Raw genomic sequence first — 19751 nt, forward strand, 5'->3', positions numbered from 1 at the left:
GTAGGCTCAGAAAGTAAGCTTCAGTAGTATTTATCATCTGAGTGTGTTAGAATCTGTATATGGTCAGAATTTCCCGATATGTGCTAAAAAACAAAACAAAACAAAACAAAAAAACCCACCTGCAATTATGCCCTGACATATAAGCTGTATCATCTTTGGTCTTCTAACCACCTCTTCTAACTCTGTCATCTTTGGTCTTCCCATCCATTTTCCAAGATAGAACTCTGCTCTCTGATTTCCGTGGATGACCTGGGATGTTCCATTCTGGTTCAGAGGCTCCCAGGGCTCGAATCCAACCCTTGTCCAATTCTCAAAACAACACCTTGTCATGTGTCGCCCAGTCCAAGGTCCCCACTGACAGCCCCCTGATCTCTCTTTAGACAGCTCTGACTATGGGAAAGTTCTGATAGTGAGCAAAGGTCAGCCCCCCTGTAAGTTTCTACCTACTGATCCAAGTTCTTATCCCCTTGCGGTCACAGAACAACGGAGATAGATGTTGCCGGTCATGTATTTGAAAAGCTGCCCTGTTCCATTATTTCTACTCCAGACTAAACATTCTGGGTTCCTGGCTTTCTTACCTGTTTTTCTATAAGCTTTGAGATATCTTTCTATCAAGGTCATACTCTTCTGAGTCACCGACAATTACCTCTTTTCTCTGACTGGTAAGAACCAAAGTGTATTTTGCATTCTAGAAAAAAATACCTATTTCTATGCAAATGACCCAACTTTCTGGCAGCAGTGACACAGGGTTCACTCACATTGATTTTATCCATAAAAACTCTAAGTCTTTCACACTTACTGCTAAGTCACATCCTTGCACTCCCACAGTTGTGTGGGTGGTTCAAGAGCTACACTATGTATTCATCCCCAGGAGATGCCGCCTCTTAAGTGTGGCCCACTGGTCTAATCTTTGGAGGGTGTTTGTGTCAGCACACACAGTTGCTTTCTCCCATGGCTTTAAGTTATCCACAGATTGGTTAGTACGCCTTCAACATCCAGTTCATCCAAGCTGTTGGCAGAAACCTGGAGCAACCCCAGAAAAGGGGCCAGAGCCAATGAGCAGGAGCTGTCTAATTACCCAGGCAGCCACCATTCCTTTCCACTTGTTCTGTATTATCACAGCCAAAGGACCGTTTCAGACCTTTTTCTGTCTACCATTCTAACTGCCAATCCTCTTTTCATTTTCCTCTTGGAGGGCAAGTGGATTTGGTGGGGGTGCAGGGGTCGGGGGGGGGGCGGGGAGGGGGGGTTGGTCACAGCAAATTTAAATATTTACATATGTGATGAATAATAAAAACTATTGAAAAGTACTAAATTGGTTCTAAAAGACAGTATTTAAATTCTAAAAAGTCAAACATTTCACATGGGCTGTTTACAGACAAGTGCAATGAATTCTGAGTTGAGTGTGAATTACTCTCCCCAGTGTACCTTACTTAGAACAGTTATTCATTATGCTTATGAGCATTATTCACCATTTTTCACATCAGGTTGCTAAAGATCCTTCCTTCTATAGCACACTACTCCGGGTCAGTGGTCACTCAAATCTCCAGGCCTGAGACTTGCTAATCAGATCATGTACACAATCCCAGGACAGGGAGTCCAGGCTGGATGGGGCCAACCTCAGTAATGCTGCAAGGGTTGTGGGCACTGAACTGCTGAGGTGGCTGCATAGGCAGGATAGAGAGGCCTGGATGGGAAGTCTGTTCTGTAGCTCTGTAGCCTTAGGAAACTGATGTAACCCCTGGGCCTTTGTGAAATAAAAACATTACTTCCACAGGGTAGATAAGAGGATTAAATAAAACTGAGATGATGAATGAGTCAGGACTATAGTACATGTCAAATAAATGTTGATTTCTCCCTTATTCACAGTTATCTATGACATTAATAATAATGTCATCTGTCTCAGAGCTAACCTTAAGTGAGAATGAGAGAGAATGTACTGGTATGTGTGTATGTGAGATTAAAAATTATTTTATAGTTAAATCTAAAAATCCCTCTGAATTTATTGCATACTTATTTTTTAAGAGAAACAGTTAGTCGTTCAGTCGTGTCTGACTCTTTGTGACCCCATGAATTATAGCCTGCTAGGCGCCTCTGTCCATGGAATTCCCCAGGCAGGAATACTGAAGTGGGTTGCCATTCCCCTCTCCAGGCAATCTTCCCAATCCAGGGACTGAATCCAGGTGTCTAACATTGCAGGCAGATTCTTTACCATCTGAACCACCAGGGAATTTTTTAAAAGCTTACCTCAAATTTCATTTTTTAAATATCTCTAACATTTCAGTCTTAGGGGATCTAATGAATATATTTTGGCCCCCAATCTTTAATAACTTGCTACTCAAAATGTACATGAGGGATGAACCTGAAAAGTATCCCCAGGAAGTATGAGAAATGCATGAAAACCTACATTTTAACAAGGTCTCCGGCTGATTTGGTGCATACTGACCACTAAGAAGAGCTGATTTTAATAGAGCATATCCTCAAGCTAACCTTTACATGTTCTGTGCTCTATCTCTATAGCTGGGATAGTATTGAGGAACTAGGCTTTTAAAGCAAGTAACTTTTTTTTATTCTTTTTTTCATGATTTTCATCTTTCATTCCCTAGTCTAGAATCGGGAGTGTAAAAAGGAAAAAAAAGAACCCAAACTTCTCACCCTTCCATTAAGTTTGACTCACCCATAAAAGATTAACTACTAAAGGGAGGAGGGGAAAACCAACAATAATATGTAGCTTTGTTTCCTGAAGCAAGATGACAAAACATGTTGTAATTTCTGAAACTTTAGATTTGTAGGACATGTGTAATTTAAAAGTCTTAATTTTCCGAGTGTCTATATTTACATCTACCTTTCCAATAACATTCACTTGTAGAAAAAGTGGTGGTAATTTATAACGAATTTGTCCAACATCCAAATTAGACTGAAAATTAGATTGTGAGAGATCCACAACTTCACAGAAATTTCCACTGTTTCCTTCTACTATTTCTTAAAGAAAGACATAATCAAGAAAACAACCAGGGACTATATGATGGCTGCTGTACCATATTATTTTTATCCTTGGGCAGGGGGCACTACACATAACTTTATATGTTAGAATGAGTCTACATGTTTTATATTTACACCAAGCTGTTTTGAGAGAAATTAGCTGGCCTTTTAATAAATTGCTTGTCTACTTATAATTCTAATTGCTAGCTAACAAATTCAGTTCACCTAAAAAAATGGAAGATGAATGCTGGACACACGTTCTTTTCTACTGAGTAAACAGAGAGCTGTGTCGCAGCATCCTTGGGTAGCGGAACTGGGTCCTCAGATAGGACCCAGCTGAAATGTGTACTAGAGTTAGACGAATGGTTTTACCTGCTGGATCCCTCACTGGTTCCCAGTGCACGTCACTGTCTTTTTCCCGGATCCATCCACAAAGCCCATGGTCAAAATTACAACTGTGTATCAGAACACCTGCAAGGAAATTACCAGAAAGATGAGTAGACCACAAACCCAAGGGCTAACAACAAAGTCTTGAGAACTAGGAGTATCTGTTCAAGTGTTCTCTCCTGTCCACATTTAAATATCCCACCAGAAGGTCTGTCCATGAGATCAAAAGGAAATCACATGAATCCTTTCTCAGCACAATGGTGCATCAGTGCTCAGCTGTAAAAATAGAACACACCATTGCTGCCAAATTATGACCTTGTTACATCATCACGTATAAAATATGACTTCCTCCTCAGCTTAATGCTGCTTAAATATTTTTTAAAAGAAGATAATGACGATTCACTGTTTTGCTCAACTGATCTAACTACAGGGGAAACCAAGTGGTAAAAAAAGAAGAAAAAAGTACCATTTTCTCAGATGTGACCAAACAATCTACAATTTAAAAGCTGTTTTACTTAAAGCTGATTCATGTTGATGTAAAGCAGAAACTAACACAACATTGTAAAGCAATTATCCTCCAATTAAAAAATGTTATTCTAATGAAATAGAGGGGAATAGTGTCATTATAACAGTACTAAGAATATAGGGATCTACCTGGATCATCCTTTGCTTCATCATCTGCACTGACTCCTCTTTCAATTTCAAATATTTCAAACAAGTCATTTGAAGGCTGCCGTGGAACTGCAAGAGAGATGCATTTTGTTCAGTTTTAATGAGGCATTGACAAACAGGCATTACCTTTAACAATGGGGGAAAGACATAGGTATTACACTCATCTGGAAACTCCAAAATATTTCATCACAGTTCATATGAGGATTCATGAAGTTTGTTCTGGAGAGATAACATTTTTCTGGGTACAATTTTAATAAATGGGTTTCAAAAGCTTCTAAAATTCAACATACATTAAAAAGTATCTGGAAAATACATTTTAAAACAGCTACCAATTTCTAGCAAAATATCTCTATGAAATTCTAAAATTTGTCTATGAAAGATACATTATGGGCTGTTTTAATGGGCGGGGGGGATGCCTGTAATTGCAGCGAACGGTTTAACTTTCTAACCAAAGCATGAACTCGTCTCCAGTGTACTCCGCATCTGCGATAGGCTTCAGGGCTTAAGCAGGATCCCGGGCTCCTTTTAGATCAAATCCAAACCCCTTAGCACAGAGTTCACAATCCACCCCCTAAAACACACAGTACTGCCCGAACATGCTGTCCTGTTCACCTCTCTGACCCCCTGCCCAGCCCGGGATGCTCTTCTTCCTGCTAATTAACCAATCTAACCTCCCCTCTCTGTTACAAAAAAAAAAAAATGTTTTTTTTAGTCGCTCAGGCATGTCTGACTCTTTGCGATCCCATGGACTGTAGCCTGCCTGGCTCCTCTGTCCATGGGATTCTCCAGGCAAGATCTCTGTTCAAAGCTCAGCATAAATACCACTGGCTGGGTGAAAACTCTAATGTTCTGAGTGAATTCAACTCTTCCCCACTGTACTCGGAAAGCTCATATTTACATGCTGCCATTCCACCCTTTCCTAAAGAACTGCAGTCATTTACACACATGTGCGTCTCTCCCTCTGCTGGCTTCTGAAGTCCTGGAGGGCATCAATCACGTCTTATTCATGTGGCATTTCCAGGGTTGAACCAAGTGACAGGCATTCAGTAAGTGTTTATTGAGTGAATGGGACGACCTTGTCAGAAGCCCATGTACACTTTAAAAATGGATTCATATCCATTTATTTACTTCTTCAATGTACATCTAACTGCCACACATATGTCAAGCCCTGGGGGAGGTCCCGAGGAAACAGACTGCACAAGAGCAAGAAGGACCCGGCCCCCTCGGAGCCTGCATTCTAATGGGAGAGGCAAATTTTAAATGTAGAATTTAGGACACTACAACTCCAAATTCTAATGAAAACTAGCATGGAAAAGCGCCAGATGATGTCAGGGAGAGTAGCTGGGCTGGGAGTGGAGAGTGTGAGAGAATGCTGGTGGTAGTGGAGGGGATTCTTGGCCCAAGACCAGGGAATCCTCCCTTTTCTTTGCCAGAACTTAAATTAATTAGCTCTATTTTTATAAGGCAGGGAGGAAAGATGTAGAACACCAAGGAACAGACATCAGTCAAAAAAGTTCTTTTTCAATAATGTTCCAATGATTTTTAGCAATAATTTTTAAAATTAAGTAACAAACCCATAATACTTGCCCTGATTTTTTTAGCTTACTACTTTTGAAGTTTTTCTTTTGTGGAAATCTAAACACTGAAGCCCCTTCCTCATCTCCACCCCCTGCCCCCCACTCATATATACCCATCTGAAATACAGCATCAGATGGGTGGAAGAAGAGAGGATAGTTAATGGACAAGATCTCGGGACAAACTGATCACAAGCGCCCTTGGGGAGGCCACTTTTACACCCAAATGACTGACAGCAAAGTCGTCCAATTTCAGCTTTCCTTTCCTCATCTGGAGTTCTGAGAGGCAGTCCGCCTCTTATGACTAGAAATATTACAGGGTTGTAGGCACACATGTTTCATTTCTCATGACATAGAGTTTTTTTAAAAAAACCAAATCCATAGAACAATTACTTTTTTGTTCCCTTCTCTTGTTATAGAATATACAAATCATCTCTGGACTGGAATAGCTCAAATTTGACACTACCATATTTTAAGGGCATTATGCTGGGAGGGATTGGGGGCAGGAGGAGGAGGGGATGACAGAGGATGAGATGGCTGGATGGCATCACTGACTCGATGGACGTGAGTCTGAGTGAACTCCGGGAGTTGGTGATGGACAGGGAGGCCTGGTGTGCTGTGATTCATGGGGTTGCAAAGAGTCAGACATGACCGAGCAACTGAATTGAACTGAACTGATGAAGGTTTATCAGCCCCCATTTCTCTAAATGAAGGACGTCAAATGGTAAGGAGAGTCTTGGTGCAGAGGGGAGGACAGGACAAAGGTTTCCTGGCACAAGGGCCTGTTTTACCAAGGAGGTCCTCTCTGAGCAACCACTGATCAGTCTGAGACGGAAAGAAGATGGAACCTTCCAAGCTAAAAGCCAAGTGCTGGAGACGGGGAAGAGCGAGTATTTAAGGCAGTGAGTACAAAGAAGGTGCTTGGAAATATGAGAGAAAGGTATTCACAGTGTCTGGAGGATGCTCAGAAATGAAGAAAGTGGGAGGGATGGAGGTTAAAAGTAAGGGATGAGACCACACGTTTGGAAAACAGCCACTCAGAGAATTAGTCATCTAACAACTTGTCAAGTGCCAGATGGTTCATTAGTATTTTAGGCACTTCGTTTCCAAGAACCATTTAATTTAGCAGTGGATGGTCATGCCCACCTTCATTGCAGTTCACCGGGAAGTATTCCAAGGAATTTAGACCTAAGATGCTCAGCAGCTATTAGTTCTTACAATTGTGTGTGCTGCAGTCTGTGGCTCTGCTAAATTATTCAACGAGTCCTCCTTCCTTACACACACCAGTATGGACTGAAGTGTCCCACTGAAGTGTCAAGAGAAGGTTCACTACCCACCCCCTGGTATATTTTACAGTTTATATAAAACTTTAAATGAAATGATTTCCACTATGTACAAGAAAAACAAATGAACAAAGAAAAAAACAGACTAGAAAAAAGTGATGAGATATACACTCCCATGCTTCACACTTACATGGTCAATTAATATATGACCAAGGAACCAAGAGTCTACAGTGTGGAAAGAACAGTTTCCTCAATAAAAAATGTTGGGAAAACTGGATGGCCACATGCAAAAAAAAAAAAGTGAAACTGGATCATTATCACACACACAAAATGACAGAATGGGTTAAAGACTCCCCGGGGAACAGGGGGCTGACCAGAAGACAGATGCATGAACATCTCTGAGAGGAGCTGCTTACACTATGACCTGCAGGATGAGTTACTGTGAGCTGGCGCCCTAGAGACTGATCAGGTATGAATGTGAACATCATTCCAGGGGCAGAGCTCACGAGGGTGCTGGAGGCGGTGGTGGAGAGGGGAAGTAGGGAGGGCTCCAAATAAAGCTAGAGGTGCAGGCAGATTCTGCAGGGCCTTTTACAGCACTGTGAAGACTGTGGACTTCATTCTGGTTGAAACTGAAGTCTCTAAGACTGTAACAGAGGAGCGCCAAGATCAGGTACAGCATTCTGGCTGGAGCGTAGAGGATGAACAGGGGGGATTGGCTGCCAAAGGGCAGTTAGGACCACAATTAACACCAACCAAAGAATGTTTTCATATACTCTTTAGATAATTTCCTAAAACCTTCTCTTCCATTAGCCAATGTTTCATCCACCGAAACCTACTTCTTATAATCTTATGAACTAAAATAAAGAGAAGGAACAGGTACTGAAGCAAGCAGACAGACGGATAAAATGTGGTTGGATGGGGCTCAGGGGCCCAGGATGTTCCCGATGGCTGGGGGACACAGGAGCCCTGAAGCCTGGGAGAAGAACTGGCCACACAGACAAGCAAAAAACCTCTTAAAAGGAACTCTGCCCTGGGATGTTCTATTAAGTATATTTTCCTCAGGGATAATGATATTAATATATAACCTGTTTTCATAAATGAGGTTTCCCCAAGAGTCAACTGAGTATTTTTACCAAAAAACATTAAAAGTAAGCACAGTGACATATATACTCTACTTTGTATAAGTGTTAGTTGCCTAGTCGTGTCTCACTCTTTGCGACCCATCCGGCTCCTCTGTCCTTGGAATTCTCCAGGCAAGAATACTGGAGTGGATTGCCACTTCCTCCTCCAGGGGATCTTCCCAACCCAGGGACTGAACCTGGGTCTCCCGCATTGCAGGCAGACGCTTTACCAACTGAGCCACCAGGGAAGCCCCTAAAGCCTATGTATAAAATAGATAACTACTGAGAACCCGCTACACAGCACAGGGAACTCTGCTCAATTTCCCGTGGTTACCTAAACGGGAAAGAAACCCAGGAAAGAGATTCATGTACACAGATAACTGATTCACTGTGCTGTAGCAGAAACTAATGCAACACTGTAAAGCAAGTCAACTCCAATTGAAAAAAAGGTAAGCCCAGTGAAGGAAATGTAAATATTATCCCGCACACCTACTACCAGACTTCTTTCAAAGAGTAACTACTATAGCAGAATGTAAGCACAATTTATTAAAGGTAGGTTTACAAATTCTGTTTCTGTTCCAGGGTGGCTCCCATGACATTACCCAGGCCAGTTTTGGCATTTGTTGCAGGACTAGAAGATTAAAGATAACACTGTCTTAAATTCTTTCTATACTTAGCGGTTTAGTTCATCTGGAGAAAATGGTACATACGTAACTTCCCTAATATTCTGAAGGCTCTTTCTTGTGGCAGAAGTGGGCATGAATGACAAGGGTTTTAAGAGGCTATCTCTCACCTCTCTCTGCTCCCCTCCTCCTTTCTCCCCTCCCCTCCTCTCCCCCTGCCCCACTTCCCTCTCTCCCCTGCCCTTTTCTTCCTTCTCCAGATGAAGAACATACACAGTACAGCTTTAAATCACCACAGGGAAGCAAATAAAAAGATTAGAAAAGAGATCTGAAATTTCCTTAACTACCTTAGAGAAAATTCTCAGTCATCTACCGATCACTAACAAAATGCAAAAGGTTGCTGAGCTCCACAGAAATAAGCCCCAGTGTGCCAAAGCTTTCACTGTGGGAAAAATCCCCAAAGTTCAAAAGACACCTTTGGGCTGAGAGTAAAGAGTAGAACTGGAAAAAATTAAATCTCTAGTGAAAGGTAGGAACATAGACACAGCTAACAATAATCAGCCCCATTTTTGTAACTTCTCTTTCTCTTCTAGTAAGGTTGCAGGATGACTTGAAGCACTTGCCTAGAGCCACACCAGGAGAAGAGAATGTCTAAGAGATGGCTTTTCTCTAAGTATGACCTAAGAGTGATGACTCATCTTTTCTAGATCACAGATCACTGGACAAGGAATGTGGAGGCAAAGAACAAGGAAGAGAGGAGTGGTGGGAGGCAAAAGACAGCATCTCAGACTCCTTGCCTTTCATCCCCACTCTGTAATCTCTGAAGATTCCTAGGTTTTACCACCAGAAACATTTTGTCCCTTTGCTTTCCTATAAGCCAAAGGAAGTTAGAAGGTGAGGCCTGAGTCTGAGCCCTAGAACAGAGCACAGGTGGTACCATAGCCGACTCTCTGACTATTGCTGCCTGGATGAGCACAGCACCAATACCCTGGGTGACACAGAAGCCCACCACTGTGAGGGACAGGCCTCATGCCCTTGGGGCTAATGAATCACTTCAAAGGAAAAGGGAAAGCTTTTATTTCTGGTATTTAGAAGACCCATCATGTAAGTTCCCCATCTACATAGATTCATCTCTGAAAAGGCTGTCGTCACTATTTGCTCAGTAAAGAAGTTGAGGTGATACTGTCTCTGTTTTAACATTACCACTGTTCAATTAGGTACCATAAATACCTAAAAAAATAAAACAGGATATTCCAATTACTTGGTCATAAGTAATGAAACATGATAAAAAGCATCAGAAAAATATAAACTCAAAACTAGAAGACAAAATAAGGCTGTGTTTTTATGAGTTAAGTGGGACATGTTTTCTTCACCATGTAAATGAATTCAACATTATCAATAGAAGTAGTACAGCTTTTGGGTATTGAGTTCTTATTGTATGCCAAACACTATGGTAAGAGTTTTACAAGCACTCTCTCACCTGATTTTCACAACAGCCCAATGAAGCAGATACTGTTATTACCCCCACCTACAGATAAGGAAACAAAGGCACAGGAAGATTTGATAACATGCTGCAAGTCACAGAGTGGCTATGAGCATAGTATTTTTCATTACAACTCTAAATGTGCACAGCAACTCAACAAAAAAATCTGATCTCTGACTTTGCTCATGTTCACCAAGAACTCAATTTATACCTTCCGGAGAGAGCTATTTTTTTTTAAACAGCCATCACAGGATCCAATTAAAATATAAATAAAATGCCTTGAAAACTTTCAGAATTCACAGCACTCGAACCTGACCTTCAAGCAGTCCTTCAAAACATTTGTTGAAATTTCATCTTCAGGAAGATGCCAGGCATCTTCTCCAGGGTCTCTCTAGGCCTTACGGTCTACTAGAAAGCAAACTAGTTTGAAGACCTTTTCACCCCTCAGCAGAAACAATCTTTTTACTCATCACCACACAGAATCAGAAAAGAGATCATATTTCCATGACTATGGAACAATGTGATCACACCAGCCACAGACTGCAAAATCCGTAAAAGGGAAAAGAGAAAGAACTTGTGGACAGGAGGCAGCCAAGCAGCAATCATTAAAGTGCAAACAACTCTGTCTTACTGATGGTGCTCAATTGGAATTTCAGCACACAGTCATGATCTAGAGTATTACAGCAACAATGAGTCTGTTTTTCTGATATGGCCACTCTTAAAAGCCCCTGATACATATTACATTATATTCCATAATCTTTATTCTGCAACACTTTCCTTCTTGATATGGCCCAGATGCTATACACTATGTTTTAGGCACAAGTGTTAAATTTTAAACAACCATGTGTGCACGCTCCATTGCCCAGTCATGTCCAAATCTTTGTGACTCCATGGACTGTAGCCCATGAGGCTCCTCTATCCATGGAATTCTCCAGGCAAGTAGACTGGAGTAGGTTGCCATGCCCTTCTCCAGGAGCTGTTCCAGACCCAGGGATAAAACCCGAATCTCCTGCATCTCCTGCACTGCAGGTGGAACAACCCACAGCTGGCTTTGTCTCCATTCATGGCATGGTTTTGCTGTACTGAGTTGTCACTGTGTTTTAGGGAACCCTACTCTTCAGTAAAGAACTTGCCTACAATGCAGGAGACCCAGGTTTGATTCCTGGGTCAAGAAGATCCTCTGGAGAAGCAAATGGCAACCTCCTCCAGTATTCTTGCCTGGAGAATCCCATGGACAGAGGAGCCTGGTGGCTACAGTCCATGGAATTCTAAGAGTTGGACATTTTTAACATAGTCTCTGTCTGATTTATACACACACTGAAAACTGAGACATGCCTCCCCAGAAAGTCCAAACTAGTTAATGTGTGGATTAGGACTCTACATCTTAAATAAGTACCCTAAATTACTCTGGTTCAACTGGGCTTCTGATAACACTCTGAGAAAAATCTACTTCCTGATCCCAGTGCTATTATATTCCTTGCAGAGCTTTCTAGCTAAAACTGGACAAATCTGACAAGCTCAATTATAAACAAATTTTGAAAGGTTAAAAATAGAAGTTAACAAAACTTTGTGTTTTTAAAAACCAGAAAGTTCTAATAAAGTTAACATGATTCACCATCAACATTCCCTGGGGTACTTTTTCAAAACACAAAACTCTCTTGCTAGGAGGGTGGGATTCTACAGAAGACAATGAAGGACAGAGAAGCCTGGCATGCTTGGGGTCGGTTGCAAAGAGTTGCACATGACTTAGGGACTGAACAACAACCACCCTCTCCTAAGGAATGACTGTTGTAATAAATTACTGTGACCAGTAATTTACTACGGGGAATGGGAAGATTAAAAATCACTGCATGAGGATAACAAAAAGACAGTGAAAATCACCCCAAACATCAACAACTGGATAGATCCATGGTTACTATTTTGGTCTTTTTTCTTCCAGACTTTTGTATTCATACAGACATAGGAAGATGTGTATTTTATACCTAATTGGGATCAAATGGTATATCCAGTTCTGTATATTCTCTTTCACTTAACATTTTTATAAATTAAGTACTTTTCCAAGTCAGTGAACATTTTTTAGAAAAAGAAATCAATGCATAATATTTCACTGTATTGCTAGACTGGAATTGCATTTTTCCCTAACATCCTTTACTTTGGGTTCTATATAGCGTTTTTCCTTTTTTCTCTGCTTTGGGATCCCTCCTACTTGCTCTGATACCAGATTTTTGTCTTTGGTGTTCACTTGGTCTTCAACCTTTTAGCAATCCCCTGCAGCATACCTCTGATATCCAGGCAGGCAGCCCACCAGTTAAATCTGCCTTTCTTGCTCTAAGTCTGCCCGGTAATTTTCTGTCCTCCCTACACCCCCTTACTACATCCCCACCAGGCTCTTTGAGTCCAAGATCAACCCAGTAGTTTCAGAAACCACATAAATGACAGCTAATGGGATAAGGCTATTGGGTTTGTGGTCTCTAGAAGTCTTAGTTCAGCCCAGCCTGGTCTGAAGTGGGCTATAATGAACTCTGAGCCCAACAGTTAAATAATCCCATGGTTAAATCCATTTGGGAATTGATGCACCTTATATGCCTCTTCAAGAGATTCATAATGACCGCTAGCATATTGAAAAGTCCTATACTTAACAAACCTATTTAAGTTGACTAAACCTGCAGGCTTACTCAGTTGCTCAGTCATGTCTGACTCTTTGTGACCCCATGGACTGTAGCCCACCAGGCTCCTCTGTCCGTGGGCTTTCCCAGGCAAGAATACTGGAGTGGGTTGTCATGCCCTCCCCTCCAGGGGATCTTCCCAACCCAGGGATCAAACCTGAATCTCTTGTGTCTCCTGCGTTGGCAGGCAGATTCTTCACCACTGTGTCACCTGGGAAGCCCTGACTAAGCATAGGATCTCTCAAATTTATTCGACTTCAGAACTTTTTTAGGTATACACTTGCCTAATATCCCAGAAAACTAATGTTCTATGAAACACTTTGAAAAGCATTGGTCTGTCCCATTAGTGGAGGAACAAGAATTTAATGCTGTATCAGGTAACTTTGAAAGCAAAAGTGTTAGTCGCTCAGTCATGTCCAACTCTTTGCAACCCCACAGACTATAGCTCACCAGGCCCCTCTGTCCATGGGATTCTCCAGGCAAGAATACTGGAGTGGGTTGCCATTTCCTTCTCCAGGGGATCTTCCCAACCCAGGGATTGAACTCAGGTCTCCTGCATTGCAAGCAGATTCTTTTACCATCTGAACCACTAGGGAAGCCCATCAGGTAACTTCAGTGTTGCTTAAAACAAGCTAGGGCTAGTCCTGCAAATATATCTGATTATAACTCTGTTCACACAATCTGAAAAACCTAGGGTTCCTCACGTTGAAATTATTTAAAAAACATATGCTTAATATTCCATATCATATATAAAAGTTATTGTCTTAATCACATATTATTTAAATGCTCCCCATCACAGCCATTCCTATAAAATACAACAATCTTTTACATTTCACAGTATTTAAAAATTCGCAAACATTTTTACTTGTATTATGTTTGATCCCTGAAGCACTCTATGAGAATGTTAAATACCACTGCCATTTAACAGATGAAAACATGCAGGTAGAAAACACAGTAATCAGTCCAAAGTCACTGAACTCACATGTAATAGAGGTGAGAATCAAAACCATATCTTCTGATTCAATGTATTCTATCCTCAACACTGGCTAAAAACTTCTCATTTTCATATGCCTCTGTCTTATATTCTTTTCCAATGTCTTTTGACTGTTTCTCAGAATCATGCTTAAAAATTTAGAAGTATGTTAGATTTAGTTTTCCAGAGAATGTTTTATTTTAATAGCTACATTAAGCTTCATCAGCCTAAGAGAAAGATCATAAGTCTGAAATAAATTAGATTATTTGGGGATAGCCTGTAAGAATCAATAGTCTATTGAATAGTTGAGAAATAGCTGAATCCAATATAAAAATCCATTTCACTTCATTCAACAAATATTTCTGAGCGCCTACTCCGTCCCAGGCATTGTATGACCCGCCGCAGGGGAAAACACTTGCTGATTAGATACCTGCCCATGAATCTGCACTATAACATACCTGGCAGAGGAACCTTAACACTATTTCAGTTCAACACCATTTATTCATTGGATACTTTCTTCATTTCTGGCATAATTATTTCTTGCTGTTGTTGTTGTTCAATCACTAAGTTGTGTCTGACTCTGCAGCCTCATAGACCGCAGCACATCAGGCCTCCCTGTCCCTCACTATCTCCTGGAGTTTACCCAAGTTCGTAATTTCTTAAGCCATCCTTACTCTCCACTGGTCTGAGAATAGGCTTTGGCTCTCCTCATTTCATGAATTTTCAGTTGATGTTAGTTACAGCCACTGTTGGGCAGTCTCCAAATAGCCCCTTACTTTGATTGTATTTTTCTTTACATTGAAAGATATATATGTTTAGTGGAAGAGGTTGTTAAATAGAACTTTTCTTTATATTATGAATTAAAATCTTAGAACCACTCCCTTACTTGGAATATATGCTATAGACTCCAGACAGCAAATTAAGAAGCTTCCAAAATATCCTCATCCATGCTAATTTAACTAGCAGCTATGACTGAAGATGAACTGAGAGTGGAATTTAATTTTTGGCAGGAGTATCCCAAAGCAGCCACGCTATCTGCCGCATCCAACAGTCTTGGCATGGGATCAAGGTAATTCTTTCTGAGGGCAAGTCTTTAAGATCACAGTCTCTTAAAACGAGTACTCTCAAACATCATTGGAGCCCTGCATCTCCCCAGTTTTATCCTGCTAAATGCTAGGGGTGAACGTCAATGTTATTTTTAAATTCATGTGTGTTGGTATAGAGAGGAATAATGGGAAGAAAGAGACTATTAAAAAAAAAAAACACACATTAAAAGGCTCAAAAAGAGGTTGAACAAAGCAAATTTTATTCTAGTAATAAGGGGACAACCTCTTCCCCACTTTCAAAACTTCTTTACCTACAGCCTCTATCTCCATTGACACCCATTAAAAATCTGGAATCTTGAATCCAACCTGGTTCCCGTATAGATCTAACCACCAGTTTACAGTAAAGACAAGGGGTAGTTGGCCAGTTTTTCTTCTCAGTCCTTGGCTCAGCCTGCCGGTTTGCTGGGACTTTATTGCATATGCTTTGCTGCTTCCTACCCTTGCGCCTCTGCTGTGCCCGTGAACCACGCCTCCCTTTTTTTAATCCCCTTTGCCCCATTTCACTCAAGAAGCCTCCCCATTCCCCAAACTGTCCCTGGCCAGTTAGGTACCCCTCTTCCCTACCTCCACTTCTCTCCCACTAACTAAGTACTACAGTTATCTTCGGGGCAACTGTCTTTTCCATCAGCGTGTATGCTTTTCTGTTTTACCTTCGTAAGGCCAGTGCCTAATACAGGGCCTGGCATTCTAAAATGTTTACTGGTTGAATGAATGAACACTTAGATTAAAAGTTAAATGGCATGTGCTATGTTAAGCTCCCCATCTCTGAAAGTTTTCAACTAAATCTGAATAGGTTAGGAGAATTCTCATACTGAATAGAAGCTATGATCTACTTATTCTTTCCTTTTCCACTCACATTCTTAGTTGCCCAATTGACAGACTTTTATATAGCTCTTTATAATATGTCACAATACGGATACATGACTTATACTATGTATAACTGGTTCTTATTCAAGACATGGCCTGTGGCTAACACAAAAGACCACAAACAGCCAAAGCAATCCTGAGAAAGAAGAACAAGGTGGTCGGCACACACTTCCTGACCTTAAGGTATACTAGAAAGATACAGTCATCAATCAGTATGGTACTGGCATAAAAACGGACATTTAGACCAATGGAACAAAATCAGGAGCTCAAAAATAAACCCAAGCACATAAGGTCAAATAACATTTGACAAGGGACCCAAGAATACTTAAAGGAGAAAATTCAGTCTCTTTATAAATGGTGCTGGGAAAACTGGATAATAACAGGTAAAAAAGAATGAATCCAGACCCTTATACTACTCACAAAAATTAGCTTGAAATGAATTTAAGACTTGAACAAAAGACCTGAAACCACAAAACTCCTAGAAGAAAACAGGAAGAAAGTTCCTCAACACGGATCTTGGCAATGATTTCCTTTGATGGGACCTAAAGCACAAGCAAGAAAATAATAAGCAGGATGACATCAAACTAGAAAGCTGCTGCACAGCAAAAGAAAGCATCAACAGAGTGAAGAGACAGCCTACAGAATGAGGAAAAATATTTGCAAATCATATATCTGGCAAGGAGTTAGTATCTAAAATATGCAGGAAACTCATATAACTTTATAGCAAAAAAAAAAAAAAAAAACCACCACCAATAATTCAATTAAAAAATGGGCAAAAGACCTGGGTTCGATCTCTGGATTGGGAAGACCCCCTGGAGGAGGGCATGACAAGCCACTCCAGTATTCTTGCCTGGAGAATCCCCATAGACAGAGGAACCTGGTGGGCTACAGTCCATGGAGTTGCAAAGAACGGGACACAACTGAGTGACTCAGCACAGCACAGTATAAGTCAAACCATTATATGCTGTACGTCCTTAAACTTCTACAATGCTGAATGTCAATTACATCTCAAAAGAACTGGAGGAAAAGTCCCCCCAAATGTGGCAGCATTTGTGACTTACTGAACACATCTCCTCGAGGTTTCTGAGTATCCGTCTGTATCTTGTTGTCAACTGTGATCTCTCTTGGAGACGTGGTGGCAACTGGTGCTACGGTTGTCAGTCTGGTGGTTGGTCTTTCCGGGGCTGTTGCTGGTGGAGGTGTTCTGAGTTCTGTGGGTGGGGGTGGAGGGGGTGTAGGCTCTGGTATTGGCTTTGGTGTAGGCCTAGCTGTTGGCTTAGAAGTGGGCCTGTCGGTCATGACGGGAGGCATGTATGGTGTCTTCAGAGGCCACCTAGTACTTCTGACATCAGGAATCCAATTACCGTGTCCTCCATCGCCCTTTGAGATGGTACCATTTCCCTTTGGAACATGAATAGGACCTGAAGGTTCAATCATTACTCTTGGAATATCTAGAAGAGTAAATATATTTTAATTAGTGCATAACCATCTCTCCTTAAAAACAAAGATATCGACTTGTAAGAAACAAACACATCAAAATACCTCATGCCAATGAGGCTTACTTTTTACATTTAAAATATTCCCCTAATGTAAGTCATGCTGTTTAAGAAGAAAAAAGCAAGTACTAGTGTGTATATATAATATATACATATATATACTCAAACACACATCGCATAAACATATCTGGTGGATGTACAAAGAATTATATTGTGTTTCTAAAGTGAAATGTATCAAAACACAGTTTTAAGTATTTGTAAAGTAGAAAGAAACAAGAATCGATGAGATTTTTTTTTAATGCAGAGATATTCTAAAATTTTAAAGTATGAGAAATGTATATTTAGAGTCAATGTTAAATGTCCCCATGGTACGTGTATATTAGCAATATAAAATCGTGTTTAGAATTGTCTAAAGACTAATACTTTTCTTTTCCACACTTCATATAAATTCAATTCACACAAACACATTCTCACTAAATGCTCTATTTATTGTTTAATATTTGGCTTTCCTTCCCCTTTATTAATTTATACAATTGCTTTTTAGAAAAATGTCCAGAGATCATGAAGATCATCTGTGGAAACTCTGTCCTTGATTGTATTCACCAAAAGGAATTAATATTTAATCTTTCTGGAATGATCTACTCCAGACTGGGCATATAACCACATGACCCTTCAAAAATCCTTTAATCCTGATTTTATGCTGCATGATCTTCAGTAAATATTTTACTACAGAAATTTTTAATTTATCTATTGCTGCATGAAATGTATGCTAAATTGTGGCCTTTGGTTTGTGAAACTTTCATCTTGGAGGGTATTTTTTTCCATGTTTATCTACTAACATAGCCATACTACAAATAGAATGTATAAAGTTTTAAAAAGCAAAACAGTTCTGAACATAGAGAAAATAAATAAAGAAATGCTTTTTTAATAGCAGAATTGGAGGCATAAACCAGAGGAACACAAATGTACAAAATATTCAGATTATCCCAGCATTTTAGTCTAATGATAATGACAAACATAGATTTATTTCTGATTGTAACAAAATCAAATTCTCAGGAAGGGCTCTAAAATGCCTTACCTGCTAAAGAGAAGCTATTGAGAGAGTTCAGTCAAGGAACTCAATGCTTTTAAGATTAGAGTCTATCATTGAGTCTTTAATTTTTTAAAACACCTGAGCAAGTGATTTTTATTTGTGGAAATCAAAGACTAGTTTTACTAGCTATGAAAAACGATATTTCTTTGATACTTAATCTTGTTCCTTATCTTCTCTAGCAATGGCCTTTGTGTGACCCTGTACTTCCTGCTGGAATTCAGAGCTGGGAGAGAAGCATGACTCACACACACAATTCAGTCCATCGCCCTGGTATCCGTCTTTACATTTACACTTGTAGGACCCGTGTATGTTGTAACATCGCGCAAAGCTGCTGCACTGATACTGCCCAAGGGAGCATTCATCTATATCTGCATCAGGAAGTAGGAAAAGAAGAGGTTTATTTGGGAGATAAATAATGAGTCACAAAAAATACATAGTTTCAAAAAAAAAAAGGCCTCTTTTTTGCAATGTGAATGTTCACGTAAAATCGCAGATAAAGGGAAGAAATAAAGTACATTTGCATCCATGACTACTAGGGTTTGAATTTCACGTCTGCTTAATTTAATTGCCAGTAACCTCCTGTGCCCTTGACATCCCAGTCATCATCATAATTAAGAGATCTTTCCGCTCCACAGGAAAAACACAACACAATGCAATGGCTGGGGTTTATTACCGTGACATTGGTATTTGCCTCCTATGTACATGAGGTCGAAGCCTTTATGACATTTGCAGATGTAACTCCCAAAAGTGTTCACACACTGCCTGTGTCTGGGGCAGGAGGCTCTTCCAGTAGCACATTCATCAATGTCTAGAAACAGAAGCCAATTGCATTTTAGGAAGAGCAACAGCATGTTCAGGTGGAGTAGATTTTAAAATAAACAATTATCTGCAAACGGTTGCCTGACGTAGTGGCTCATCATAAATGTTATCCGGCTGGTGGCCCTGGCAGGCAACATAAATTCTGTATCTCCAAATTTCAATTCATCCTTACAACCCAAGCTGTCCTCCTCTTGCACCACATCACAGGATGCACTACACCTATATCCCCCTGCTAGCCTGAACTAGAAACATGAGTCATCCTTGACAACCCCATTTCCCTTAATCTCTACATCATTGATCCCAGCTGTTTGTTTCTCTGGAAAATTCTGTGAACTCATTTACTCTGCTCTTCACCTACTGCCATGACTATAGTCCAAGCTCTCCCAGGATAGACTATTATAGGAGCCTCCAAACTGGCCTGTCCTCTGCCAATCTTATCCCCTCCAAAGCATTCCCATTCAATTGCCAACAAACGATTTTATTAAGACATAAGAGGGCTTCCCTGGGAGCTCAGATGGTAAAGAATCCGCCTGCAATGAGGGAGACCTGGGTTTGATCTCCTGCAGAAGGGAATGTCTACACACTCTAGTATTCTTGCCTGAA

The 19751-nt window shown here is 40.5% G+C and overlaps 1 protein-coding gene across 6 annotated transcripts in view; it reads right to left on the reverse strand.

The window, feature by feature from the left end:
- Window positions 1-19751, reverse strand: part of NPNT (nephronectin) — a 96615-nt gene that overhangs the window by 23965 nt on the left and 52899 nt on the right. For all 6 annotated transcript variants that reach the window (XM_027543903.1, XM_027543901.1, XM_027543899.1 and 3 more), the window contains 5 exons: window positions 19003-19137; window positions 18575-18697; window positions 16802-17191; window positions 4024-4110; window positions 3355-3453 (listed from right to left, as the gene is read on the reverse strand). In XM_027543903.1, the coding sequence (XP_027399704.1) occupies window positions 3355-3453; window positions 4024-4110; window positions 16802-17191; window positions 18575-18697; window positions 19003-19137 (834 nt within the window). The remainder of the gene's footprint in view (window positions 1-3354; window positions 3454-4023; window positions 4111-16801; window positions 17192-18574; window positions 18698-19002; window positions 19138-19751) is intronic.

Source organism: Bos indicus x Bos taurus, chromosome 6 (genome assembly GCF_003369695.1).
Source record: "Bos indicus x Bos taurus breed Angus x Brahman F1 hybrid chromosome 6, Bos_hybrid_MaternalHap_v2.0, whole genome shotgun sequence".
NCBI classification, from domain to species: Eukaryota; Metazoa; Chordata; class Mammalia; order Artiodactyla; family Bovidae; genus Bos; species Bos indicus x Bos taurus.